The 27,398-nt window shown below is 53.7% G+C and overlaps 9 protein-coding genes across 9 annotated transcripts; 5 read left to right on the top strand and 4 right to left on the bottom strand.

Annotated features, from left to right (window-relative positions):
- Positions 1–887: 887 nt before the first annotated feature.
- BO86DRAFT_327025 (bifunctional carbamoylphosphate synthetase/aspartate transcarbamylase) lies at positions 888–7,773 on the top strand (the record flags this gene model as incomplete). Its single annotated transcript, XM_025668590.1, has 2 exons — positions 888–1,605; positions 1,667–7,773. The coding sequence occupies 2 exons, from the start codon at positions 888–890 to the stop codon at positions 7,771–7,773; spliced, it is 6,825 nt and encodes a 2,274-aa protein (XP_025521814.1).
- Positions 7,774–7,956: 183 nt separating this feature from the next.
- Positions 7,957–8,496, top strand: BO86DRAFT_44761 (uncharacterized protein). Its single transcript, XM_025676596.1, has one exon. It carries the CDS (start codon positions 8,140–8,142, stop codon positions 8,437–8,439), a length of 300 nt encoding a protein of 99 aa, XP_025521813.1. The 5' UTR covers positions 7,957–8,139; the 3' UTR covers positions 8,440–8,496.
- Positions 8,497–8,807: 311 nt separating this feature from the next.
- Positions 8,808–14,002, top strand: BO86DRAFT_373906 (putative ATP-binding cassette transporter). The gene is made up of 11 exons (XM_025670401.1): positions 8,808–9,061; positions 9,119–10,154; positions 10,212–11,375; positions 11,433–11,750; positions 11,803–11,914; positions 11,963–12,034; positions 12,092–12,207; positions 12,302–12,727; positions 12,794–12,983; positions 13,044–13,124; positions 13,212–14,002. The coding sequence occupies exons 1-11, from the start codon at positions 8,825–8,827 to the stop codon at positions 13,831–13,833; spliced, it is 4,374 nt and encodes a 1,457-aa protein (XP_025521812.1). The 5' UTR covers positions 8,808–8,824; the 3' UTR covers positions 13,834–14,002.
- On the bottom strand, positions 13,923–16,298 carry BO86DRAFT_373903 (allantoate permease family MFS transporter; the record flags this gene model as incomplete). Its single annotated transcript, XM_025670400.1, has 7 exons — positions 15,612–16,298; positions 15,509–15,553; positions 15,253–15,444; positions 15,035–15,180; positions 14,914–14,973; positions 14,564–14,818; positions 13,923–14,507 (listed from the first exon to the last, which is right to left on the bottom strand). The coding sequence occupies exons 1-7, from the start codon at positions 15,817–15,819 to the stop codon at positions 13,923–13,925; spliced, it is 1,491 nt and encodes a 496-aa protein (XP_025521811.1). The 5' UTR covers positions 15,820–16,298.
- A 284-nt stretch (positions 16,299–16,582) lies between these two features.
- Positions 16,583–17,507, bottom strand: BO86DRAFT_452011 (phosphotransferase enzyme family protein; the record flags this gene model as incomplete). The annotated part of the gene is made up of 3 exons (XM_025676900.1): positions 16,583–17,132; positions 17,180–17,251; positions 17,310–17,507. 3 exons carry the CDS (start codon positions 17,505–17,507, stop codon positions 16,629–16,631), a joined length of 774 nt encoding a protein of 257 aa, XP_025521810.1. The 3' UTR covers positions 16,583–16,628.
- Positions 17,508–19,372: 1,865 nt separating this feature from the next.
- BO86DRAFT_384273 (uncharacterized protein) lies at positions 19,373–19,729 on the bottom strand (the record flags this gene model as incomplete). Its single annotated transcript, XM_025670870.1, has 1 exon — positions 19,373–19,729. One exon carries the CDS (start codon positions 19,727–19,729, stop codon positions 19,373–19,375), a length of 357 nt encoding a protein of 118 aa, XP_025521809.1.
- Positions 19,730–20,747: 1,018 nt separating this feature from the next.
- BO86DRAFT_405137 (Zn-dependent exopeptidase) lies at positions 20,748–22,383 on the top strand (the record flags this gene model as incomplete). Its single annotated transcript, XM_025674061.1, has 6 exons — positions 20,748–21,147; positions 21,203–21,369; positions 21,438–21,815; positions 21,882–22,024; positions 22,084–22,255; positions 22,309–22,383. The coding sequence occupies 6 exons, from the start codon at positions 20,748–20,750 to the stop codon at positions 22,381–22,383; spliced, it is 1,335 nt and encodes a 444-aa protein (XP_025521808.1).
- A 2,081-nt stretch (positions 22,384–24,464) lies between these two features.
- Positions 24,465–25,070, bottom strand: BO86DRAFT_44707 (RNase Ms,minor). The gene is made up of 2 exons (XM_025676561.1): positions 24,958–25,070; positions 24,465–24,884 (listed from the first exon to the last, which is right to left on the bottom strand). The coding sequence occupies exons 1-2, from the start codon at positions 24,970–24,972 to the stop codon at positions 24,510–24,512; spliced, it is 390 nt and encodes a 129-aa protein (XP_025521807.1). The 5' UTR covers positions 24,973–25,070; the 3' UTR covers positions 24,465–24,509.
- A 912-nt stretch (positions 25,071–25,982) lies between these two features.
- BO86DRAFT_426407 (uncharacterized protein) lies at positions 25,983–27,357 on the top strand (the record flags this gene model as incomplete). The annotated part of the gene is made up of 1 exon (XM_025675512.1): positions 25,983–27,357. A coding segment is annotated over one exon (1,375 nt), but the record flags the coding sequence as incomplete, so codon positions are not given.
- Positions 27,358–27,398: the final 41 nt, after the last annotated feature.

Genomic DNA, 27,398 nt, shown 5'->3' with positions numbered 1-27,398 from the left:
TGCACGCGAGGTCGATCAGCACTAAGAGTGGCGAGCCTCCTCTCAGGACCAATTAAACCCAGTGCCAAGTGCCTGCAACGGGTATAGGGCGGCTTCGGCAGATTTTGGCTGGGGACGGGGCCCCTTCATGACAAAAATACCTACGGTACGGAGTAGACTACGGGCACGGAGAAGTCACAGCAGAACCGGCCCGTATCTGTGTGGCGTGTGCAGAACCATCCATTCCCCTCTTCCCCCTCCATTTCTTCCCCCGAACCCCTCCAACAAACCGATGATCGGAGGAGGCGAGGTGTTTCTATTAGCCAACAGCCGACTTGTATGACCTCACCCACGAGGCCACTGCTGTGGCTGCCTTTTGCCCCCCTCCCCTTCCTCTCGCCTCTTCAGTGGTTTTACGTGATATGTCACTGTGATTATTGACTGTCAATAACATTGCGACTCGAATGAAGAGATTTGCGGTGTCTTCTGGATTGTTTGCAAGCGATAATAGGGGCCATTATATAATAGAGTGAGCTATACGAAAGCATCCAGATCACCCCAAAAGAGTAAGGTCGAAAGTGTAAAACGTTAGAAAAATTTTCCTCGCGGGCGGTAGATCACGGCAGAACGCTCATCAATCCCCGGATCGGTGAAACGAGTAGTCCAATGAGAAAGCTCCATAAGCCCCCCGTACACAAAATTTTTATTCTGAGATTTCTGCTCGTCTCCCTCTTCTTCTTCTATTATTCCTCTTCCTCTGCAGAAGCAGCGAAACGACATCCCTCCCTCCTTCTTGCATCTCTACAAAAAGGATCTTGGAGGCTGCTGATGCTACGGTAGAGAGAATACCTCTGACACACAGTCCCCGAGAGGACCTTTTCCCCTCCCCCCCCCCACAATCCACCGCTATGCCCCAATCCACCGAGGAGGTTGCGCTCCCCTCCAGCCCTCTGGCTGGAGGCGCCGTGGCCTACAACCAGATCAACAAGGAATTGCAACCGCTTCCTCCTATGGAGGCTCACAATGGAGCCGTGATCGCTCCCGCATCGTCTCCCACCCGTGACAGCAACGGGAGGATGATGTCCCTTGAGCTCGAGGATGGCACAGTCTACCAGGGCTACAGCTTTGGTGCTGAGAAGAGCGTTGCTGGTGAACTGGTCTTCCAGACTGGTATGGTAGGATACCCCGAGTCAGTTACCGACCCTTCCTACCGGGGCCAAATCCTGGTCATCACATTTCCCCTGGTCGGCAACTATGGTGTTCCGTCTCGGGAGACCATGGATGAGCTCCTGAAGACTCTGCCCAAGTACTTCGAATCCACTGAGATTCACGTGGCGGCCTTGGTCGTCGCAACCTATGCCGGAGAGGATTACTCTCACTTCCTGGCTCAGTCTTCCCTTGGCCAATGGCTGAAGGAACAGGGCGTCCCTGCCATGCACGGTGTTGACACGCGTGCTCTCACGAAGCGTATTCGCGAGAAGGGTAGCATGCTTGGTCGTATGCTCCTCCAAAAGTCTGAATTCGTCGACAGCGCTACCGAAGTCCCCACGGAGAAGGATAGCTGGCGACCCTTCTTCGAGGAGACCGAGTGGGTTGATCCCAACAAGAAGAACCTTGTTGCTGAGGGTGAGTTTCCCGATCTGCCACTCTCCACCAAGAAGCATTGTGACTGATAATGATGAAACAGTATCCATTAAGGAGCCTAAGCTGTTCTCTCCTCCCGAGAATATTGCCCTGAAGCACCCCTCCGGACGTCCGGTCCGTGTCCTGTGCTTGGACGTCGGTCTCAAGTTCAACCAGCTGCGCTGTTTGCTTGCTCGCGGTGTCGAGGTCCTTGTCGTCCCTTGGGACTACGATTTCCCTACCCTTGCCGGAAAGGATTATGACGGTCTTTTCGTTTCCAACGGTCCTGGTGACCCCGCTACTCTCACTACCACCGTCAACAACCTTGCTAAGACCATGAAGGAGGCCCGCACTCCCGTGTTCGGTATCTGCTTGGGTCATCAGTTGATTGCCCGCTCTGTTGGTTGCCAAACCCAGAAGATGAAGTTCGGCAACCGTGGTCACAACATCCCTTGCACCAGCATGGTCTCCGGCAAATGCCACATCACTTCTCAGAACCACGGTTTCGCTGTGGATTCGACCACCCTTCCTGAGGGCTGGGAGGAACTGTTCGTGAATGCCAACGATGGTAGCAACGAAGGTATCCGCCATGTCAGCCGTCCTTTCTTCAGCGTCCAGTTCCACCCCGAGAGCACACCCGGACCTCGGGACACCGAGTTCCTCTTCGACGTCTTCATCAACACCGTCAAGGACACGATCGCCACCCCCGAGGCTCTCACCAAGGCTGTCTCCTTCCCCGGCGGCGCTATCGAGGACAACGTCAAGGCTTCTCCTCGTGTCTCTGTCAAGAAGGTTCTTATCTTGGGTAGTGGTGGTCTGAGCATCGGACAGGCTGGTGAATTTGACTATTCTGGTAGTCAGGCCATCAAGGCCCTGAAGGAAGAAGGAATCTACACCATTCTCATCAACCCCAACATCGCTACCATTCAGACTTCGAAGGGTCTTGCGGACAAGGTTTACTTCCTTCCAGTCAATGCCGATTTCGTGCGCAAGGTCATCAAGCACGAGAGACCCGATGCTATTTACGTCACGTTCGGTGGCCAGACTGCGCTGCAAGTTGGTATTCAACTCAAGGATGAGTTCGAGTCTCTGGGCGTCAAGGTCCTCGGTACCCCGATTGATACCATTATTACCACCGAGGATCGTGAGCTCTTTGCTCGTAGCATGGACTCCATTGGTGAGAAGTGTGCCAAGTCTGCCTCTGCCTCCAACTTGGAAGAGGCTCTTAGTGTCGTTGAGGGCATCGGCTTCCCTGTCATCGTTCGTGCTGCTTACGCTCTCGGCGGTCTTGGCAGTGGTTTCGCCGATAACATGGAGGAGTTGAAGGATCTTTGCACCAAAGCCTTTGCTGCCAGTCCCCAGGTTCTCATTGAGCGCAGTATGAAGGGCTGGAAGGAAATTGAGTACGAAGTCGTTCGCGATTGCAGGGACAACTGTATCACCGTTTGTAACATGGAGAACTTTGATCCTCTCGGTATCCACACCGGTGATTCAATTGTTGTCGCTCCTTCCCAGACCCTCTCTGACGAGGACTACAACATGCTGCGTACAACTGCAGTCAACGTCATCCGTCACCTTGGCGTTGTTGGTGAATGTAACATTCAGTATGCTCTCAACCCCTTCTCGAAGGAGTACTGCATTATCGAAGTCAACGCTCGTCTCTCGAGATCTTCTGCACTTGCTTCCAAGGCCACTGGTTATCCCCTTGCCTTCATTGCGGCCAAGTTGGGTCTCAACATCCCATTGAATGAGATCAAGAACTCCGTCACCAAGGTTACGTGCGCTTGCTTCGAGCCCTCGCTGGATTACTGCGTTGTGAAGATTCCCCGCTGGGATTTGAAGAAGTTCACTCGCGTCTCCACTCAGCTTGGATCCTCCATGAAGAGTGTTGGTGAAGTCATGAGCATTGGAAGAACCTTCGAAGAAGCAATTCAGAAAGCCATTCGCTCCGTTGACTTCCACAACATGGGCTTTAACGAGACGAACGCTCTCATGTCCATCAAGGGCGAATTGCAGACTCCTTCTGACCAGCGTCTGTTCGCAATCGCCAACGCCATGGCCGCTGGCTACAGTGTTGATGAAATCTGGAAGCTCACCTCGATCGACAAGTGGTTCTTGAGCAGACTCAAGGGTCTCAGCGATTTCGGAAAGCTTATGACCTCGTACAATGCTACCACAGTGCCTAGACCCCTGATCAAGCGCGCCAAGCAGCTTGGTTTCTCCGACCGTCAGCTAGCTAAGTTCTTGAGCTCCAACGAGCTTGCTGTCAGACGTATGCGTGTCGAGTCGGGCATTGTTCCGATCGTCAAACAGATCGATACTGTCGCTGCCGAGTTCCCCTCGTTCACCAACTATTTGTACCTCACCTACAATGCTTCTGAGCACGACGTGAACTTCAACGACAATGGTATCATGGTTCTCGGCTCTGGTGTCTACCGCATTGGTTCCTCTGTCGAGTTCGATTGGTGCTCTGTGCGTACCATTCGTACTTTGCGCGAGCAGGGCCACAAGACTGTCATGGTCAACTACAACCCTGAGACTGTCAGTACCGATTATGATGAGGCTGATCGTCTGTACTTCGAGAACATCAACCTTGAGACCGTTTTGGATATTTACCAGTTGGAATCCTCCACCGGTGTTATCATCTCCATGGGTGGCCAGACCCCGAACAACATTGCTCTGCCCCTCCACCGCTTGAACGTCAAGATCCTCGGTACTTCTCCTGAGATGATTGATGGCGCTGAGAACCGTTACAAGTTCTCTCGCATGCTGGACCGTATCGGCGTCGACCAGCCAGCCTGGAAGGAATTGACCAGCATCGATGAGGCTACTGAGTTCTGTAACAAGGTCGGCTACCCCGTGCTTGTGCGTCCCTCTTACGTACTGTCTGGTGCTGCTATGAACACTGTCTACTCTGAGCATGATCTGGCCAGCTACCTCAACCAGGCTGCCGATGTCTCGCGTGAGCACCCCGTCGTTATCACCAAGTATATTGAGAACGCAAAGGAAATTGAGATGGATGCTGTCGCTCGTAACGGTGTTATGGTCGGACACTTCATCTCCGAGCACGTTGAGAACGCCGGTGTCCACTCCGGTGACGCTACCTTGATCCTGCCCCCTCAGGACCTGGACCCTGAAACCGTCCGTCGCATTGAAGAGGCCACCAGAAAGATCGGTAATGCTCTCAATGTCACCGGTCCTTACAACATCCAGTTCATTGCCAAGGACAACGATATCAAGGTCATCGAGTGCAATGTGAGAGCTTCCCGCTCGTTCCCCTTCGTGTCCAAGACCATGGGTGTCGACCTCATCGAGATGGCTACCAAGGCTATGATTGGAGTGCCCTTCGCCGAGTATCCTCCTGTCTCCATTCCCAAGGACTACGTCGGTGTGAAGGTTCCTCAATTCTCCTTCTCTCGTCTCTCTGGTGCCGATCCTGTTCTTGGTGTTGAGATGGCTTCGACCGGTGAAGTCGCTTCTTTCGGACGTGACAAGTATGAAGCTTACCTCAAGGGCTTGATCTCCACTGGCTTCCGTCTTCCTAAGCGCAACATTCTCTTCTCCATTGGTTCCTACAAGGAGAAGATGGAGATGCTCCCGTCCATTCGCAAGCTTCACCAGTTGCAGTACAACTTGTTTGCCACCGCTGGTACTGCTGATTTCCTCAAGGAAAACGGCATTCCTTGCAAGTTCCTTGAAATCCTGCCTGGTGAAGAGGAGGACATTAAGTCCGAGTACTCTCTCACTCAGCACTTGGCCAACAACCTCATTGATCTGTACATCAACTTGCCGTCGAACAACCGCTTCAGACGCCCTGCCAACTACATGAGTAAGGGTTACCGTACTCGTCGTATGGCCGTTGACTACCAGACTCCTCTGGTCACCAACGTCAAGAACGCCAAGATCCTGATTGAGGCCATTGCCCGCCACTACGATCTCGCTGTCCGTACTCTGGATTACCAGACCAGCCACCGCACTATCATCCTTCCCGGTTTGATCAACGTCGCTGCTTTCGTCCCTGGTCTTGTCACTCCCGGCTCCTCCGACTTCGAGCTCATGACCAAGGCTTCCATTGCCTCCGGATTCAGCATGGTGCGCGTCATGCCTGTGGGTGTTGATGCCTCGGTTACCGAAGCGGCTGCGCTTAAGGTTGTCCAGCAGAATGCCCAGAAGGGTGCCTTCTGTGACTTCAACTTCTCTGTTTCGGCGACTTCGACCAACGCTGACCAGATCGGCCAGTTGACTGGAGATGTCGGTGCTCTCTTCATTCCTTTCAACCACCTTTCCGGTAACATCAGCAAGGTTGCTGCTGTCACTAGCCACTTCGCTGCTTGGCCTTCTAGCAAGCCCATCATCACCGATGCTAAGTCTACGGACTTGGCATCTGTGCTGCTCCTGGCTAGTCTCCACAGCCGCAACATCCATGTGATGAACGTGACTTCCAAGGAGGACATTACCCTGATCGCTCTCAGCAAGGAGAAGGGTCTCAAGGTGACCTGCGATGTGTCTATCTTCTCTCTGTTCTTCTCCAAGGAAGACTACCCCGAGTCCTTCTTGCCCTCCGCCGAGGATCAGAAGGCCTTGTGGGAACACTTGAGCACTATTGATGTCTTCTCCATCGGTAGCATTCCCTTCCAGATGGCTGGTGATAAGGGCTCTGCTGTTGTTGGTGTCGCTGAGTCCCTGCCTCTTCTGTTCACCGCCGTTGCTGAGGGCCGCCTGACTATTGAGGACATCATCGCTCGCCTTTACGAGAACCCTAAGAAGATCTTCGAGATCCACGACCAGGCTGACAGCTCGGTTGAAATTGAGATCGACCGCCCTTACACTTTCCAGAGTCCTCATGGCTGGTCGCCCCTCAATGGCAAGAATGTCCGTGGTGCCGTGCAGCGTGTGACGTTCCAGGGCAAGACCTCTTGCCTCGATGGCGCGCTCACTCCCGACGCCCCCAAGGGAATTGACATGTCTACTCACCGGATCGCTCCTGCTTCCCCGTCTGTGAAGGCTATGTCCCCCATGGTTCGCGCTCGCCCGGAGAGTTCGTTCGACCGGAGACTCTCCATCTCTGGCACTCCTCTGCGCCAAGCCCGTCGCGCTGCCGAACAGGCTGCTCCCGCGGTTGGTGAACTCGGCCCTCCCCTGTATACCCCCGTGCCTCAGGTCTCCTCTTCCTTGATGGACATGCTTTCTCGCTCTCCCTTCAAGCAGAAGCATGTGCTTTCGGTGAACCAGTTCACTCGCGCCGATTTGCACTTGCTCTTCACCGTGGCCCAGGAGATGCGCTTGGGTGTTCAGCGCCAGGGAGTGCTCGACATTCTCAAGGGCCGTCTGCTGACAACCTTGTTCTACGAACCCTCCACCAGAACCTCCGCCTCTTTCGACGCTGCTATGCAGCGCCTTGGTGGACGGACGATTGCCATCTCCACTGAGCACTCTTCCACCAAGAAGGGCGAGACTCTCCAGGATACTCTGCGCACTCTTGCTTGCTACGGAGACGCTGTTGTTCTGCGTCACCCTGATGCCAACAGCACTGAGATTGCGGCCAAGTTCTCCCCTGTTCCCGTCATCAACGGCGGAAACGGCAGCGTTGAGCATCCCACTCAGGCCTTCTTGGACCTCTTCACCATTCGTGAGGAGCTTGGAACTGTCGGAGGTCTCACCATCACCTTTACCGGTGATCTGAGATACGGCCGCACTGTCCACTCTCTGCTCAAGTTGCTCCAGTTCTACGACGTCCGAGTGCAGCTCGTTGCCCCCAAGGAGCTGTCTCTGCCCGAGGAGGTCCGCCAGCAGATTGTTGCCTCTGGCCAGCTTGTTGTGGAGTCTGAGGAATTGACCCCTGAGATCGTCGCCCGCTCCGATGTTCTGTACTCCACCCGTGTCCAGAAGGAGCGCTTTGCCGATCTTGAGCAGTACGAGCGTTTGAAGAACACCTTTGTCATTGACAACGCTCTTCTCAAGCACGCCAAGAGCCACATGGTTGTCATGCACCCCTTGCCTCGCAATGCTGAGATCTCGGAGGAGGTTGACTTCGACCAGCGGGCTGCTTACTTCCGCCAGGTTAGTGTTGCTTGGCCGTCTAATATGTTTGGATATACGCTGACTTGGACACAGATGAGATATGGCCTTTACTGCCGCATGGCTCTTCTTGCCTTGGTCATGGCACCCTAGGTCATTTCTGGGATGATGTACGATATGCGGGCAAACCAAAGGATATCTGTGCACTCACAGTTCTGATTGGTGACCTCGATTATCATGTGTTTCCTATCTGTTTTTTTTCGTTTCGGCACTGGCGTTGATTTCGAAAAGTTGTTCAATGTCATTACATACACCGCGTAGGCTATTTGCGAGGCACATAGAAATGCTCGCATGTTAGATTAGATTTAATTTTCCCTATTTCCAATTATACGATCCCGTTATGTGTATGGATTGTATTCTGTGTGTGTTGTGTTTTGCGTGTGGTGTGTGTGTTGTGTGTGTGTGGTGTGTGTGTTGTGTGTGTGGTGTGTGTTGCGTTCGTTGCGTTTTGTGTGTGTTATGTGTTTTGGCGTGTTTCTGGCGTGTTTTCTTTGTTTTGTGACTTGTTTTCTGCTTTCTTCTGCTTTTTCCTTTCTTTTCATTTCTTCTTCTTCTCTTGGGAGTCATTGGGACTGGAAGGACATTGGGATTTGGGATTTGGGAAGGAAAACTGGCGTTGAAGGGACAGCTGGAAGGCTACCCATTTATGGGCGGGACTGGATTTCCCCCAAACTTTATACCCCTGGGACGACAACTTGGCAACGACTACTTCTACAACTACAACGACTACAACGACTAACTATTACAATCTGTGGTTGATGGCCCTGCTGCTAGCAGCAATCAACTTTATCAATCAATATAATCATTATTTCTTCCGACTTATACTCCATTTCTTTGTTAGACTTGATTGCTGCCCATTGACAATTTTCTTCTTGTCTGGTCGAAACGTTATTGTCGAGACATTATAGCATTTTCTGGTGCATTGCTCGCGATTCGAGCGACGTTGGTATATTGTCAACTTGGAAGGATTGAAGCATTGAAGCATTGAGGCACGTACTCGTACTAGTAAGCAAGGCCCAATGGAGGCTAATTAATTACCCTTTGCGGACTCCGACGATAAGAGCCGGGCGATGCATACATGGCAGTCTTCCCCTCCTTTCTGCTTTGTTCCTTGCATCTTTCCCCATCTTCTCATGAGTATCCCATGATGACGGGTCGAATATCAGTCCCATCCAATTGCTCGCTCGATGCAGATAATGTCTTGGGGCCCGTAGTAGCCCTGGGTTGTCGCAATGGCTTCGACTTCACGCTTCTCTTCGAACAGAGCATCCTCGGGATTGTTCCTGCGGCGGTCTTCTTGCTTGCCTCTCCGCTACGAGTGGGCTACCTCATCAAGAAAGATGTACGAACCCAGCGCAACTCTCTACGGTTTGTCAAGCTAGTAAGACAGTCCATCCCCAAGACAACTTCACCTGGAATTAATTCATATGAGGGATAGGCCGCGACCCTGACTTTTGCTCTAATCCAACTCACGCTCCTTGTGTGCTGGACTCGTGATGATTTACCTCGGACCAAAGCCTCGGTGCCATCAGCCTCGATCAATTTCATCGTCGCAATGGAGCTTCTTGTGTTATGCTGGTTAGAAGATGGCCGATCGGCCAGACCTTCTTCACTTCTCACTGCATACCTCCTTCTTACCTTGCTGTTCGATATAGTCCAGGCCCGCACGCTATGGCTGCGTCTCCCAAAGACCATCCTCCTTCCGGTGTTCTTCACAATAAGCGTGGGGTCTAAGATGATAATGCTTCTGCTTGAGAGTCTTGAGAAACGACAGTACCTGACAGACGACTATCGAGGTTTACCCCCTGAATCTACCAGTGGGATCATCAACCGGTCGTTCATGTGGTGGCTGAATCACATGTTTACCGTCGGATCACGACGTCTATTAACAATGGATGATATGTATGATCTCGATCCGGCGCTGAACTCGGCGAGTGTCAGCGAAAAGGCCCAGCGTGTTTGGGCCCAGCGCAGGATTCCAGCACGGCGGTTTGAATTTCCGTGGAAACTATGTCAGACGCTGTGGAAGCCCTTGCTCATGGCAGTGTTTCCACGGATGTGTCTCATCGGCTTCACCTTCGCGCAGCCTTTTCTGATCGCCGGGCTTCTCGATTGGCTTGGTAGCGGACAAAGCACCGAACAAGGTCACGGCCTCATTGCCGCCACAGTCCTGGTGTATCTGGGTCTAGCGATCTCCACCCTTCACTCCAATCACCTACTATATCGGTTCATTACTATGTTCCGAGGATCAGCCTCCTCGCTGGTGTACGAGCATATGCTGTGTATTCCAGATGGACAGCTAGAGGACCGGTCAGCCGCGATCACTCGAATGACCACCGACATCGATCGGATATCTGCTTGCCTAGTACAGCTGCATGAATGCTGGGCACGTATAATCGAGGTAGCCATTGGAATCTCTCTACTCACACTCCGCCTAGGGTGGGTAAGTGCGATTCCTGTTATAATAGTCATGAGTAGGCGAATCCCACAATACAAGTGGACAGGAGGATCGACTAATATATGGAAAACAGTCTCTAGCCTTGCCTGCACCTACATATCGAAGAATATTGGGAACCGCCAAAAGATCTGGGTGGATGCGGTGCAACAGCGCCTTGCAATCATTACTTCGATGCTCACAGACATCCAAGTTGTGAAGCAAATGGGGCTAAGCAGGGCTTTCACGCAGATCATCCAGAATAAACGGGTCAGCGAGACACAGCAGATGTCTTCCTTTCGATGGCATATTGTGTGGCAGAACATGATCCAGAATTTACCCTGGGCATTAGCTCCTGCGCTGACATTTGCAGTCTTTGCTGTGCAAGGCCACTCGCTCAATTTCACCAAAACATTCACCAGTCTGTCCATAATCACCCTGCTGACCAATCCGGTCGCAAAGCTTCTGAGTGCCATCCCCTCAACGGCAGCCTCCTTGGGTTGTTTCGATAGGATTCAAAGCTTTCTTCTGATTCCTGCTGAAAATAGCCTATCGCAAGACAACCAGGATGATATGACGGCCAACCATGCCTGTAGCAAACCGATGCCTGGGGCTGCAGAACAGGCCCCATCGCTCATGGTCAATCCTAGCAGCCAGGACTCTCTGACTGTGGCCTTTGAAAACGCTAGCATCCGCCCGACCAATGAGGGCCAGGTTTTGTTGAATCAAATCAACCTTGAAGTACCCAGGGGTGCGATCGTTTCTATCCGCGGACCGGTGGGATCAGGGAAATCTACTTTTCTCCGAGCTATTCTCGGCCAGGTTGGTTGCGAGACGGGTTCGGTGAATTTGTCTACTCGTCGCATAGCTTATTGCGCGCAGAGAACGTGGTTGCCCAACACCACCATACGAAACGCAATATGTGGGAATGTCACAACAGAGAAAGAAAGCCCGCAGAGTATCGATCACGAATGGTACAGTACCGTGCTTCATGCTTGTGCTCTCGACGAGGACCTGCGCCTTATCTCGGGAGGAGATGATATGCAGATCGGCAGTGGCTTGGGTGCTAGATTGAGTGGCGGACAAATGGATCGCATCGCTCTGGCTCGGGCAGTATATGCTAGAAAGGATCTTGTTCTCTTAGACGATGTTCTCAGTGCATTGGACATAGTTACCAAGAGTCTGGTACTCGAACGATTGTTTGGGGAAAGGGGTGTGTTTCGGAAGCTCAATTCGACAGTAATTCTCGTTACGCATGACAGTAAGTGCAGTACAGCAACCGTTGACTTCGCTGGCCTTGTGGTTAACCCTTCTCTAGCTGCATCTCTTGCTTATGCCGACAGGACCCTGATCATTTCTAGCGGCACACTTGAGCAGGACGACTGTGATGATATAATCTCTCCTGAGCCGTCTGATCATGATACGATAGACACACTAAGGGGTAGCAGAGAAAACACTACGCCGATGCCTAGGGAGGATGCAGCGCAAATCGCCAAGGATAATCAGCTCAGCGACCTGAAGCGGTCAACAGGCGACTATCAAGTGTATAAATATTACCTGCGTTCGATTGGCTGGTCGAGTTCTCTGCTATTCCTTCTTTTCGTGATTTTCAATGTTTTCTGCAGTACCTTCAGCCGTACGTTGCCTCCCGTCCTACCTCGTCGTTATCTGCTGAACCTTGCTTCTAGAAATATGGCTCGAGAGATGGACTAGCCGAGGGGGAGAGCAGAGAGTACTCTATGTGACAGTTTACGTTGCGTTGGCGATACTGGAAGTCATATGTATGGGTGGTTATGTCTGGTAAGTCAGCTGCAGTACAGTCTCTGGTGTGAGCTCACCTGAAACTAGGGCAATCTTGATACTCATATCCCCATCCACCGCACGCAAGCTTCACTATGTTGTTCTGAAGACTGTCATGGGGTATGTACATGTGCTTCAATGCTTTATTCCGGGTTATCCCTCGCTAACTGGCGTCAGAGCGTCTCCAACCACGCTTGCAACCATGGATAGTGGCGCACTTCTGAATCGATTCAGCCAGGACATGACCTTGATCGAGAGTCAACTACCCGTTGGCCTTCTGGTCACGATTTCAAGTAAGCCGTCCCCCATTATGCAGTTAGCAGCTGCAACCCACCAGCGGATGGAAAGAAACTATTTCTGCTATGGCAGCATACTAACAACATACAGACCTTTTCACCGCAATCGCTGCTGCTGCCCTCATTTCGACTGGCTCGACCTGGATGGCTATCACTGTGCCTGTTCTCATTGCGGCAGTGTTTGTTGTGCAGCATTACTACCTGAAGACCTCGCGACAGATTCGACTTCTTGATCTAGAAAGCAGGAGCCCGTTGTATTCGCACTATATGGAGACTATGGATGGTCTCAGCACAATCCAGGCCTTCGGCTGGCAGAAGAGGTTCTGTGAGAAGAGCTCTAGGCTTCTAGATGTTTCTCAGCGGCCGTACTATCTGCTATACTGCATTCAAAGGTGGCTCGCTCTGGTTCTAGACCTGATTGTTGCAGCTGAAGCGGTCCTCCTTGTGAGTCTGGCCGTCAACCTAAGGGCAGCGACTAGCATTGGACTTTTGGGTGTCTCGCTCAACAACATTCTTTGTATGTCGACCTATTTGTTTCCTTTTGTCTACTTTATATCCAGGAGCTAACGTATGCGCTGTGAAGCTTTCAACCAGAGCCTCTCGTCTCTGATCACGGGCTGGACGCAGCTCGAGATCTCTCTTGGTTCTATTGCCCGCATCAAAGATTTTGAACGGGGCACTCAGCCTGAAGACACCCCTGCGAACGACACCATTCCTGCTTCCTGGCCCGCCCGCGGCGCAATCGAGTTCAAAGCGGTAACAGCGCAGTACAAGTACGCAAACCAACCCCCAAACCCAAATTACGGAGATAGTCACTGATCAGCACCCTCCAGCCCCACAGCTCCCATCCTAAAAGACGTATCTTTCAAAGTGCGGCCCGGACAAAAGATCGGAATTTGTGGTCGCACCGGCAGGTCAGCTCTATCCCTCCCATTCACTCTCTACCTCATCCAGCTCTCGAGTCCACTGCGCCCATTTCTCACATACCTCTTGACAAACAGCGGCAAAAGCTCCCTCCTCGGCACAACCCTCGGCATGCTCGAACTAACCAGCGGCTCGATCCTCATCGACGACCTCGACTTATCCACGATCCCGCGCGAGACCGTCCGCGAACGCCTCGTCACAATCGCCCAGAACCCTCTCATCTTCGCCGGGTGCACCGTCCGGCTCAACGCCGACCCCACCCCCGGCGGCAGCGGCAGCGGCAACCTCCCCGACGCAGAGATCATCGCCGCCCTGGACCGCGTGGGCTTGTGGCACAGCGTGCTCGCTGAACGGAGCGGGGGCTTGGATGCCGAGCTCGGCGCCGACACGCTCTCACGCGGCCAGACGCAGCTGTTCGGGATCGCGCGGGCGATGCTCAAGCTGCAGCGCAGTGGGGCCCGAGTTCTGTTGTTGGATGAAGCGACTAGCCATGTGGATCGGGAGACGGAGGCGCGGGTGCAGGCGCTGTTACGGGAGGAGCCGTTCCGGTCGTGCTCGGTGCTGGCGGTGGCGCATCGGGTGGAGAGTCTTGCGGACTATGACGGGGTGGTGGTGCTGGAGCGAGGGAGGGTGGTTGGATATCGCGGATGCGAGGGTGTTGACGATGAGGGGAGGTGTTGTTTAGGGCTTCGCGGTTAGCTCGCGCCCATTGCCTTCGCATGCATGCGTCTGAACCATATACGCCCTTCCATTCCCATGGTACAATACAGTCCAGTCCATTCTAGAAATCAAGTCTGAAACACCCACCGCGGATCCTCATCCCCACGGAACTCGGCCCCCTCGAACCCCTCCGCAACAACAACTCCACCTCCCCGTTCCCCCTCCTTCCGCGAATTCTCCCGCCTCAAAACCCACCACAACAGGCCCACCACCCCCAAATTCCCCACCAGATACCCCAACGCGAACCCATGACCCAAGAAATACCGCGGACTGGTTTCCGTCCGGTACAGCTGCGTGCCCAGCACGGCCCCGAGGTTCCCGATGGAGATCTGCAGCGCGTTGGCGATGGCGCGCTTCGTCTGCCCGGACACGTTGTTGGCCGGCCAGGCCAGCACGATCGCCACGGCCGGGTAGATGCCCGCCGCGGCGAAGATGGTCCCCACATACGACACGCCGGGGCGGGGGTCGGTAAGTAGTAATATGTAGCCCAGACACGCGAGGGAGGTACTGCCTAAAATGAAGGGGGCGCGGCGGCGGGTGCGCTCGCTGAGGATGGCGGTTGTGACCGTTAGGCAGAAGGCGACGGCGTAGGGCGGGACGGTCAGGAGTTGGGCTTGCGCCGCGGTGTAGCCTAGGGTTGAGATGATTGTTGGCTTTGGGATGGGAATTAGCAGGGGTGAATGTCGATTGTGGGAAGGGCAGGACCTACCATAAACAAAGACAACGTGTACAGCGGCAGCGATAGGGTGTGGAAGGCCAGCCCGTACAACCACACTTTTGGGTCCGAAAAGGCGTGGCCCACCGCCGCCCAGCTGAAGGTCTCGTGGCGCGTGGCGTCGCTGTCGTGCTTCAGCCGGTGCTGGATGTAACTCCGTTCCTGGTCGGTGAGGAACTCGGCGCTCGACGGGTAGTTGAAGACCCAGAAGTAGGCGGCCAGGGACATGATGATGGTTAGGAGGCCTTCCTGCACACAGATCAGGATCAGGGGTGGGTTAGGGTTGAGGGCCCCCGGGGGGGGGGGGGGGGAGGATGGAAGGGATTCGGGTTGGCACCACGCACCAGGATGAAGATCCAGCGCCAGCCGTTGTAGCCTCCTACGCCGCGCATGTGGGCGATTCCCTGGTTTCGGTCAGTTGTTGCGTGCGGGTCAATTGCTGTGCGATCGGGCCGAGAAACGTACCCAGGCGAGAATCCCCCCAAAGGCCCCCGCCAGCGACGCGGCGCTGAAGAACAGCGCGACGCGGTAGTGTTGCTCGTTGCGCTTGTACCACATACTCAGATAAAAGACCACGCCGGGGAAGAGGCCGCTCTCGGCGATTCCGAGGGCTGTTTGTGCCCCGGCGTATTAGCATGGGTTTGTGTTGCTGCTAGGTCGGTCCACAGAGAGGCAAGCCCTACCTAATCGTGACACGAGAAACCCGGCGTAATTCTGCACCACGCCGCAGAGCGTCGCGACCACGCCCCAGACCAGCGTGAGCGTCGGCAGCCAGGTCCGCGGGGTGGTCTTCTTCAGGATGATGTTGCACGGCACTTCGAACAGCACGTAGCCGATGAAGTAGAGCGTCAGGCCGGTGAGGTACTGGTCTCCTGCTGCGCGAGGGTCAGTCCACAGGCCCCCCCAGTTTCGAAGAATCAGTTGAAGAGGACAACCTACACATCCCGAGATCGGTACCCATGCCTTCCAGCCGGGCATTACCCACTGTTCCGCATCAGACCATTAGCCATGTTCCACCGAATCAAGTATCGTCAGAGTATACCATTGCTCCGATCGAGAAACGACAGCAGATACAAGATTGTCAGCGGGGGCAGAAGTCGGTAATCCAGCTTGCGGAGCAGCGCTTTCTCGTTGACGCCTGCATGTTCGGCGATGCTGCTGTCGCTGCTGCTGCGGCCGGGCTTCGCGGGGGCTTGGGGCTGCGGTGTCGGATGGACGGCCACGTTCTTCTCCTCGGTGAGCTCTGTCATGGTGCAGACTGTGGTGGTGGACCTGAGAAAGAAGTCTGGAACCCCGGTTCACTGAGTGGATGCGCCATCGTATGGGTGATGATATACCCCCTCGTGCATACATGATGTATTCCGCTGCACCATCGCTGCCACCGTTGGCGTGATTGCATATCCTTCCCGCTATTGGAGGCTCAATTCTCCGCGGCGAGGAGGGAGGGGGTATATCATGGGTGACTTAGAGGGGGGTTGTTGCAGAAGAGGAACTGGGAAGTTGTGGGCGGGACGGAGATCCAAGCATCGGGCTGGGAAATGAGCAATCCAGGGTCCACTATGGCGAGCATTCGGCCGAGAGGGGGAGGTTATATACTTATGTCCAGTAACGCCCCGAGCCTGGAACGATTGAGCTTGATTTTGGTTTTCTGACTTCCTCTTGTCAGTGTACTTCTCCAGGATTGATCAAACTATGCATGGGAAAAATGGAACAGTTGATGGGAGCCGAGGTGCTCCGTACAGGAGTAGATAAATTAAACTGCCACAGGGTTGCACTGCATATAAGCCACAAAAACGCCAATGCGCGAGGCACGTGGACACGCGTCATTGATCAATATACTGTCCCGTCGTGTACCCGAACAAATCGCAACGTTCAGGCATCATCTAAACTGAACTGTCGAAAGAGCAGGCGTAACTGAAAGAATAAAGGATATTGTTCCATCTGTACGCTTAACTACCAAGCACTAAGTCAGAATAACACAGAATCAAATCACTTAACAAACCTTTCATCGGGACCGAATAAAGACGCCAATATCAACGTCATAGCACCTCACATCCAGTTAAAACTCCATTTCTCTAAAGACAACCCACATCATGGCGCCCTCCAGCGGCAAGGGATCGAGGATCTTTTCCACATACGCCGGCCAGTCATCAATCCACCGCAATAAGGGAAAGATATGAGCGTATTCCCAGTGCGAAGGATACCATCCAGCCGTCTCCCAGTCCACCAGAGCAGCCAGTTCACACTCTTCTTCATTGGTGACCGAATCCACAACCTTTCTGACCAAAACATTCTCTCGGTAGAGATCTCCGTGGGTGAACATGGGCGGATGACCGCGAAGTGCTACTGGGAGGTGGCGAACAAGATAGTCGGAGAGCACGCTGTGACTACTGCATTCGCTCCACATATTTTGGGAGCGAAGTGCGATGGCTTTTCCGAATTCTTCCTCCGTCCGAATAGGACCAGTCACCGCAGGGTCTTGCTCACGAGAAAAGAAATACCGATGGGGGACGGGCCCTTGGTCGACGCTGCCGTAGAACCCGGGCGATGGCAGTGCCCGCATCTGACGAAGATACTTCGCAATTGTCCCACAATCGAGTGCTTGTTCGCCTCCGTGAGCGAAGGCCACGCCGTCCCCAGAGAGATACCGGGAATGTATTCCATGACAATATGCAGGGTATCCTGATCGCGATACATGGCATACAGTCGTGGGGCTGCAATGTTGAGCTGTTTTTCCAACAAAAAGCAGAGCATATCCTTCATTTTCAGTCACAAGTGGGCCATATTTCACAACAAATGCGTCTCGGATTACAACCAAGCGCCCACCATAATCTGATGTCTTGGGGAGGGTTCGTGTTGCCTGGTCAATCTCATTCTGATCAGGGAGAGGCCCTGGCAATTCACCGGCGTCCCGATAATAAGGAAGAGAGAATGGCATAGTTGGTAGAGTTTGGTCAGTTCATCAAACAATAGTTCTTGAGAACGCAGTGAGTTGCCCAACTGCATAAGAGTCAACTTCTCACTAAGAATAGAAAGGGGCCACTTAGAACAGAATCGATGTTTATCATATCTTAGCCCCGGCTATCCCCAAAACTCTATTACTGTTAATAAGGATGTGGATGAACGGTGGATTCTGACTACTCGTTAGGCTATCTGCGGAACTAGCTAAGGCCACCGAGGTGGGCGGTCAGCGGTAGCCTGGGCGAGGCCCCAGGACCGCTACATAAGTATTGAAACAAGTCAAACTGTTACACAGTTGCACTGCATATAAGCCACAAAGACGTCAGTGTGCGAGGCATGTGGACCCGCGGGCTTAATTCATACTGCAACGACTGAAGTCCAGGCTGGTCCTGTGGTAGACGTAGACATAAATCTTGTTCCTGCTGCCCCTGTACCAAGGGTCTATTTTACACCGCGTTGGGCCAACGGGTGGAGTTCTTGGAGGTTCCACTGAAAGACGCTGAAAGAGCAATTTGAGTGAAGGAGCAAATAGGCGTACTCTTCCAAGTGAGTTCATCTCGACAGTTCAGGGTTTTTATTCGCATTACTATGTACAGTACTATGAAATATCTACCTACAGGAGGAGGCTGCCTGGAGAACACTCACCCCCAACCAATCGGCAGCATTCCAGCGTAATGAAGGCTTATCTTATCGGTGCCTGATTCGGGGTCTATGCCGCGGCTCCGGTTCCTGGGCTTGAGCTACAAATACCTCTTATTGCACCTTATCTGTCGGAGAAAAGGGCATTTACCGCCTAAAATAGTGAAGAGAGGCAGGCCTTGTCAAGGCAATGCCTAATTATTGGATTATATACATAAAGAAAAGTATAGTAGTAAGAAAGACAAGACTATTCAAGTACTCAGCTTCCTCAACAACAACACTATTAGTGATGTGGTGCATCTGGTGAAAAAGACTATTCATGCTGATAGTATCGTGTCTAAATCATGCCAAATGGTGTTCTGCCTTGAGAGTGAAGCTTGACTCGGGCAGTGAGCATCTCATTATTTTGAACAATCGTATTATTCCCAGGAAAGCGCAATAAAACTCAACAAAATTGCATGTGTGATCCTCTATTTACAGAATTGTTGTCTTCCAAGTGCCAGCGACATTCCTTCCAGCATAGCAGCCAGACTGCACCCGCTACATCTTCGGCCGTCCCAATTCACCCGTGCAACCTTGTCCATGGTATCAGCGTATCACGCATGCTCGTTGCGACATGAGGGACACTTTTGCGTCGCATGTGCTGAAGAGATTGTGTAGTTCGTGATGCCGTTGTGGCGAGGTCTGAGCTGCTCACATCATCCATCAGCAAGTGAACCGGTTGATCTGCGGAGAAATTGTAAGCGGGGCGCGCGACCTACCTCTTGAGCCCGGCAAGATGTCAATGCATCCAATGCCGCCTTGGCATCGTCATGTAAAGCAGACCCTGCAGTACCGAGCCTCGACGCAATCAAACCGACACCAATGACCTAGCGATTAGGATGTGTATACAACATGGCGGCCTGTATTATGTCAGAATAGCTATCTCCACGGCGAATGTGCGATGAATCGCCTCAGAGATGCCTCGAAAACTGACCAGTAACCGGGTAAGCTGCAAACGGTTGCAGGAAAAAAAACAAACTGTATACCGATGAACAAACATCAGAGAAAACAAAAGAAAATAACAAGCGGTTTATCCTCGAACTCTATAATAAAACAGGATATGCGTGATCCGTGCCGAGAATTGATGCAGGAACATGAAATCTTGCCGGCCTTGATGGTTCAGTAGGTCCAGAACCAAAGAGCCCTGCGCGGTGTGCTCGTCTAGACCGCAGTGACCTTGTACGAATAGATGACCTCATCTGTCGTCCATTCCTTGAAGACCGTACACGTCTCGGTGGTTAGCTCAATGCCAGGCCACAGCGTTTCGGCTTCGCAGTCGGACTTGGGGTAGATGGTGATCTTGTATTTGCTATCGCTGAAGACGGCCTTGACCGAGTGGATGCGGTATCCGTCCTCCATGTCGAAGTTGAAGCAGCCCGTGGAAGTGTAGTCGGCCACCTCGTATCCTTCGGCTCCCCCGGCCGCGCCACACTCCGTGCCGTGCCAGGCGTTCATGTCCCAGGCGAAGACAGTCTGGGTGGCTGCGATGCAGCTGGCGAGTAGATAGCGAAGCTGCATGTTGTAGAGTGGTTGGGCACACGATCAAGAGATTGGATAGATTGAGAAGAAGAAACAGAAGAAACAGAAGAAGTCGTAGAAGCAGAGTTGTTTTGGTCAGTGGGAATCATTTACAGGACATTCTCTGCGTGCTTTATATCTTTTTTTTTTCTAACATTTCCTTCACTCGATGACCAGATACCGCAGGAGATACCGCATTTGGATAGGCAAATAATGGAGACGAGTGGAGAAAGTCCGCGCGGCTGATCCTCCGGCGTCAACTAGTAGTATCTTAGCTTATAAGACTGCGGGTGTAGAAGATAGTGTATCTGTAAACGCCGGTTAAATAATCTTCACTCTGTAGATATTCTGTAACCTCTTGATATTCTGGTTCAGAAGTATGTTAACCGTCCCATAACTGTATTGTGAAAGTTTCTTTTGTATAGTATAATCAAGAATACTAAATTACTACACTTTTGAATTAGATTTCCAGTACACAAGTAGATCTTTCCAAGCTTTGTTTTGATCATATATAATCTTGAATATTGTTGACCTATGGTCGGTTTTAGGAATCGTGTCAAGGCAGTCCAGCTGCCACCTTTATGCCGGCTGCTGCCGTTGCATCTAGGCCCACTACTAGTAGCTATATTAGCAGTTCTATAGTTGTACTGACTCGTGCTAGGCTGCGGCTTAGTGGCTGCAATCTGCCGTAGATTTCCGCCTTCCCTTCTCCGCATGACCGCTACAGCTACAAAACTCTCTCAAGACACTTCATCTTCGCTTCTCACGCAATCCATGACACCTTAGATGTCTTACGGAGTAAAAGGAGTGCTGCCTGTAAAATCCTACCTCCCGACCAATCGGCAATCTTCCAGCGCGACCAAGGCTTATCTTATCCGTGATTCGGGGTCCGTGCCGCAGCTCCGAGGTCCGGTTCCTCGGGTTACAAATACAAATACCTCCTCTCTCTTATCGCACCCACTCCATCCCTCCCGTCAGCTTATCCCTCCACCACAACTCCACCTTCCTCTTTTCCACCATGCGCAGCACTCTATTGACCCTCCCGCTGCTCCTGAGCACCGCCCAGTCCGCACTCGGTGCGTCCAGCTCTTTCGCCAGCAGCCAACAGATCCTGGAATCCACCAACCAAGCCCCCTACAGCCATGACGACGCCCTCTTCGTCCTCGACGAAGACCGCGTCCACGCCGCCCTCCACGCGCACCCCAATGACCCGGTCGCCGCCTTTCTGGCGTTGAGCCCTGAGAGTGCTGACTTCCTTGCCCAGCCGCGTCTGCTGCACGTCCGCGGCGCGTCCCAGCCGCAGTGGATGACCGAGGGCGACAAGCTGGTGCTGCGGCAGAAGGGGAAGAAGTTCATGGATATCACCGAGAATGAGGATTTCTACGCGGAGCAGGTGCATGCTCTCGCAGGTTCGGCGAGTGAGTCTCTTTTTTTTTGGTAGTGGGAGGGTCGATCTAACTTGCGAGGTACCAGACCTGCCGGACTTGACGCACCAGCGCTATGTCCGCCCCCTGTTTGATCAGGTCGAGCAAGCGCACATGGAATACGTGCTCCGGCACATGACCAGCTACTACAACCGGTACTACGGGGGCATCCATGGCGAGATGAGCTCGCAGTGGCTCTACCAACACATCGCCAAGGTTCGTATTCTGCCACAGGACTCGCGCAATCGGGACTTGAAGAACGAGGACGACTAATCTGTTCGAAGATCATCGACGAATCGCCCTTCCGCACCCACATCTCCCTGGAGTACTTCACCCACTCCTTCCCCCAGTCCTCGATCATCGCGCGCTTCGAGCCCAAGGTCCGCAACTTCTCGCTGCCGCTGACCATCATCGGCGCCCACCAAGACTCGGCCAACTACCTGTTCCCGCTGCTCCGCGCGCCCGGCGCCGACGACGACTGCTCGGGCACCGTCAGCATCCTCGAGGCGTTCCGCGTGCTGGCCGCGAGCGGGTACACGCCCAAGAACGGACCCGTGGAGTTCCACTGGTACGCGGCCGAGGAGGGAGGCCTGTTGGGCAGTCAGGCCGTGGCGCGGTACAAGAAGGAGGAGGGGGCGCGGATCGGCGCGATGTTGGAGTTTGTACGTTGCCTTTTTGTCGCGTTATCTGCATCATCCCGTGTGGGGGACTAACGATGGGGGGGGCAGGACATGACGGCGTTCATCGCGCACAACTCGACCGAGGAGATCGGGTTCATCGCGACGGAGGCGGATGCGGCGCTGACGAACTGGACGGTGAACCTGAGTCGCGAGTATATCTCGATTCCGACGGAGGTGTATGATCTGGGCGCGTACGTATTTTTTTTTTTTTCGTCGTAATGTCACTCCGATTCTAACTGCTCGTCAACAGCGGTGCGGGATCGGACTACATGTCCTTCACGCAGCTCAACTACCCGTCAGCTTTCGCGTCGGAGGGCAACCCCCTGGCCGGCGGGAAGATGCCCGGAAACTTCGATCCGTACATCCATGGCATCAACGATACGATGGACGTGGACGATGAGACGGGGTATTTCTCGATTGACGTGAGTCCACCCTTTCCTCACAGCGTACATCAATTACTGATACTTGGGGTTAGCACATGGCTCGCTTCAGTGAGTTGGCGATCGCCTTTGCCGTGGAACAGGGCGGGTGGGATAATAAGTGGCGGTAGTCGGATTTGTTTGCTGTATGTACCAGCTGTCGGTGTACATAAGCCTGGCTCGCCGGGTCACATGATAGACAGAATCTGGGAACACTGTATCGTTTGTATATCGTTATTCTTATATGCAAGATCTCACTTCCAGCCTGCTGGCAACCCTTCAGATCCTACCTGTGGCTCGTCGTCTCCCGTCAAAATTCCGGCGGGGTCATTCGAACGTGACCCACTCCGGCTTACATCCGCTGGTCGTATCCAACAATCTCGATCCTGACACCTGAGAGGACGGCGAGAAGACAGAATTTACTTCGACTGGGCCTGTCGCAAACCAAGTATTTGTCGTGGCGCCATCTTGTGGAAGGCAGGCGAGCGAGCTATAGACGACGACAGGACGCTTCGACAGCCCCCAACTCCCGCTCGTACATCTACGCATGTTGATTTGCTGTCATCATCGAAAAAGAGAAGGAAAAAGGAGAAAAGGAGAAAGGGAAAAGGGAAAAGAAAGGAAAAGAAACACCTGGACGAGTTCTTCGGCTCCCGGACATAGGCAGTCTATTATTCTCCTGCGCAGATCTCAGGCGGATTTGAATGTCGGTGCTGTGGGGTCGGGGCACAGACAGCAACTACGTACGCTGTGGAGATGGGGAGAATGACATGGGGGTGGTGCGGCCGTGACATGGCATCAATATCAACTCGATCACGGACAACCATGGTTGACAAATGACCACATGCACATGTATTCTCGGTAACCAGTTTAACGTGTTCGCCCAGCCACTATCCCTTATCCCCTTGGCACCGGTCTAGTTCAAATGTCAAACTGGGGGTTGTGAATCATCCATTGTATGAGCACTTGCTCAAATGATCCCCGGGGGAGGGGAAGGGGCGAGGCCGCCTCGAGCTGGGACTACAGCGACTATGTGTGCTTGATGATGAAAACGCCTCTACCAGATACAAAGTAATCGAAGCGCTCACTAATAGGATTCCTCGTGATCCTGGAAGGGCCAGGCCCGCTTGATTTTATCCACCGCCGGCGGGGTTGACTCCGCCGGCGGCTCGGGGTCGGGGTTCTCGAACAGTCTCGGATAACCAGCGGCAAGAAGTAGCGGAGTGATTGTGGTGTGCTGCCAGTCGATAATGCAAGTGGGCCTGAATGTTTCAGGGCAAACAAAGACGTTGCTAGGGGTCAGGTCTTTGGAAATTAGACGATGTCATTCCAAACGAAAGCAGGAGAGAGCCTATAAACTGGCCGACATGCTTCCCGATCGCTGTCTTAAGTGCAGCAACATCGAAGTTCATATACCGTTCGTTGAGGCGGGCGACCTCATTGTAGAGGAACCGGCCGGATGAGTAGGAGAAAAGGGGATCATCGGGTGCCATCTCTTGTTCGCGAATCAGCATTGTATCGAACAGTAACGGTCTTACTGACTCCTCGACGTTCGGCATGAGCTCGTGAGCCTCCTGGATCCATGTTGGAGAAGGAAGATATGGGCAGCCAACGGCACAGAGGAGCAAATATGAGGGCGAGAAAGCAGATTCCGTATAGACATGGGGAGGAGACAGACCAGTGAGGGCGTCTGAGGACAAGGGGAACTGGGCTATATAACTTGAGGTTTGCTGGGTTTATCACGACTTAGGATTGGCCTTCGCGGAGGAGCTTTATATCTTATTGTCTAGAGGAGGTGATAGACAGTTTACCTTGTACGGTACGACGGCGATCCCTCGATTGGTAGCCAGGGCGGTGAAAGTGCTTTGTCATGATATTATCTTTGCGGAGTTGTAATATTAACTCGCCATGCCTTATTCTTGATTCTATAACATTTTACTAATTACTTATCTTGAGAAGGAAAATAATATGACCATAAATCCTCTAAAAAGTAGCTTGTAGTATACCTGAGTTTGGTTTTCTGGGTTATCCGATATATAAGTATAGAAAACCATATAGATATTTCTACAAACATAGACTCGGTTATCTTCACTCTCAATGTGATCAATTTCCAAAGCATCAGACCTTTCTTTCCCCTTCAAGCTACCAGTATCCACCGAAACAGTAGCGCAAGAACACACACACACAGTTCACTCTCCTACACCCCCCAAACTAACCCTTCCCCTCAAGTCCCCCAATCTAAAGACCAGAACCGAAACTAAGAACACTCCACAAACCCATCATAATCACTCGCCCCGGTGTGGGTAATGACGCCCGCCAGCTGATCGTTGGAGTTGAAGATGACCCGGTCCGCCCCCGGCGAGCCCCCCGTGTACACCTTGAAGCTGCTCAGGATCGGGTACTCGTAGTAGGTGCCGGAGACGCCGAACGCGAACCCCTCGTCGTCGCGGTAGACGTGCGGGTAGTCGTCCACCGTCGAACCGGACTCGTGCAGCGACCAGCCCTTCGCCTGGGCCGCGCTGACGTCGCTCGCCCAGTAGCAGGTGCTGCCGCAGGTGTAGGCGCAGGACTCGGCGGCTTTGGGGGCGGCCAGGGCCACCGAGGTGGTGAGGAGGAGGGGGAGGAGGATTGTCTTCAGGAGGTTTAGGGTGATTCATCGGAGAGGGAGGGGGGGTGGGGTTGGTTGGGGGGTAGGTGAAGCGTACCTTGATCGCGGCCATTTTGGTGGGTTGTTTTCCTTTTCTGGGTTGAGGACGGAGGGCGATTGAGTTGATGAGGAGGGGGTGGACGAGGTAGATTGAGGATACTGTAGTACTGTACGTGTACCTCTATTTATCTCTTTCCATCCCCCGGTTTATCTACTAGTATCTCGACAGGCAGTCGGAATCCTCCGATCACCGACATTCAATCCAGTCGCATGCATGAAGCTCCGACTGAGGTGACATCGGGTGCCATTGGAGCTGCATTGCCGTGCATCGCATTCGAGATTATCTTCAGGGTCATAGACCAAAGGAAAAGGAGGGATTGGCTGGTTAGGGTTTTGCGGGCTATATTCTTCAGGGACTTCCGACGGAGATCCCGGGCCCCTTGGGGTAGCCACCCAATCAACGGGATAGATAACGGCATGTGGCGGCCCGGGAGGCGCCGATCTGTACCCTGGTTTTTAGTATCTTGGACCTTCAGGGTCAGTACCAGTATTTCCTTCAAGTGTTTTGCCTTGCGGGTCGCACGTTGGCTTTTGTGGTTGGTTGTGTGGTTGTGTGATGTTGCTGGTGGGGGAGGTGGGGAGGTGGGAGGTGGGTACTATACTGCTGCTGCTCCTCCTCCTGCTGCTGCTGCATTGATCAGCTAACTTGCCTTGCCATGCTACGGGTAAGGACTTCTCCGATCTGCTGGATGTGCTTTCAGGTTGTTGTCTGGAGGATATTATCGTTATCCTTTTGTTGGGGTTGTATAGAATAAGGCTTTTTTGAAGGGGGAGTCAATGGGCCTGGGTGTCTTTGTTTCGGGATCGGGATGGGAGTTGTTCTTTGCTGGATATGTACAGCCTCAAGAGTAGATGTATTGGGTTTCGGGTATAAATATTGAGTCCCTGTCTTTTTGTGTCTTGACTGCATCACCTGTCTGTATAAACCAAAACTCAACAGACTGAAACGTGCATCATCCCCGGTATAAGACTCGACAGACTGCAACTGCAGTCTAACCTAACCTAACCTAACCCTCCAGCAAGATGAGTACGCTCCTCACCTCCACCTGGCTGTGCCAGTACCTTCACCAGCTAACCCAACACAGCGGCCTGACAGACTACTCCACCACCGCGCAGGACTTCTACCGGACCTTCCGGGAGCTGGTCTACGACCGCCGGGGCTACCTGCACCTCGAAGAACTGGCTCGCAACGCGTTCGAGGACTCATCGGGTTATACCCTGCACATCGGGCACCTGCGCCTGGCTGCCCGCCAGCTCCTCGACCTGGGTGGGAAGCTGGCCGCGCTGGACGCCTCCGCCGCCACCCAGCACCTCACCAGCACCTCCCACCCCTTGCCCCCATCCGACGCCCTCGACACCATCCAGTCCAGCCAAGACGTCGAGACACGGCGCTGGCACCTCCGCGACCAGATCCGGCGGACGTTCGACACCGCGCGGTGGTGGCTGCACGACCTCGGGGCGGTCATCACCGACGAGCTCGAGGACGACAAAGTCCACCCGGCGCTGTGGCAGCAGATCGCGGACAAGCGGTTCGACGCCGAGGCGTACGGGGAGTTTGAGGCGCAGTTGACGGCGTGGTTTGCGAGTCGGCGGCAGCAGAGCCCCATTCGCAATCCTGTTCGTGTTCGTGATGCCCAAGATCCAAGCGACGACTTCAACCTCACCCCCCTCCACCGCCGCCTCATCCGCCTCAACCTCAAACGCCGACACTACCTCCTCGCGCTGCAACAGCACTCCTCAGACGTGTACACCCTCGACCAGTTTCACGCCTTCAAGGAACGAGGCGTGCACTTTCCCGCGCCGCCGAACGCCGCCGCCGTGATTCACGGGTCCTGGACGGAGCCGCCGTCCTCCACCACCACCACCTTTCCCGACGACCCGGAAACCTTCCAATGCCCCTACTGCCTCACTCCGCTCCCCACCTCCGTACTCGACGACCGATCCTCCTGGCGCAGCCACCTCACCTCCGACCTCCGCCACCTCACCTGCCTAGCCGCGGGCTGCGAATCCCACGAGGCCGAGGGGTTCGTCACCGTGCAGGGCTGGGTGGAACACCTCGAGACGGGGCGGAATATCGGGCAGGAGTATGATGCCTTTTTGGGGGGAGAAGCAGCACCCTCCGCCACAACGAAAGCTGCTGGTGGTCGTGCTGCTGCTGCGCAGACCCGGAAGGTGGGTTCGGGGGGAGTTCCGCATACCGGCGTGCCGGAGGAGTGTCCCCTCTGTGGATGGCGGCCGGCTCATGGCGCTGCTGATGACGCTGACACTGCCAAAGCGATGCTCGTGCACCTGGAACTGGAATTGAGGTTCTTCGCGCTGCTGGCGATTCCCTGGGCGGCAGACAAACCGTATGAGCTTTTTGCGGAGAGGGCGTGGGAGGAGTGGGTTGAGGGGCAGGGTGTGTTGGAGGAGGAGGAGGAGGAGGAGGAGGAGGAGGAG

This window comes from Aspergillus japonicus (assembly GCF_003184785.1).
Source record: "Aspergillus japonicus CBS 114.51 unplaced genomic scaffold BO86scaffold_130, whole genome shotgun sequence".
Taxonomy (NCBI): domain Eukaryota; kingdom Fungi; phylum Ascomycota; class Eurotiomycetes; order Eurotiales; family Aspergillaceae; genus Aspergillus; species Aspergillus japonicus.
This window is presented reverse-complemented; position numbering and strand designations above follow the sequence as displayed.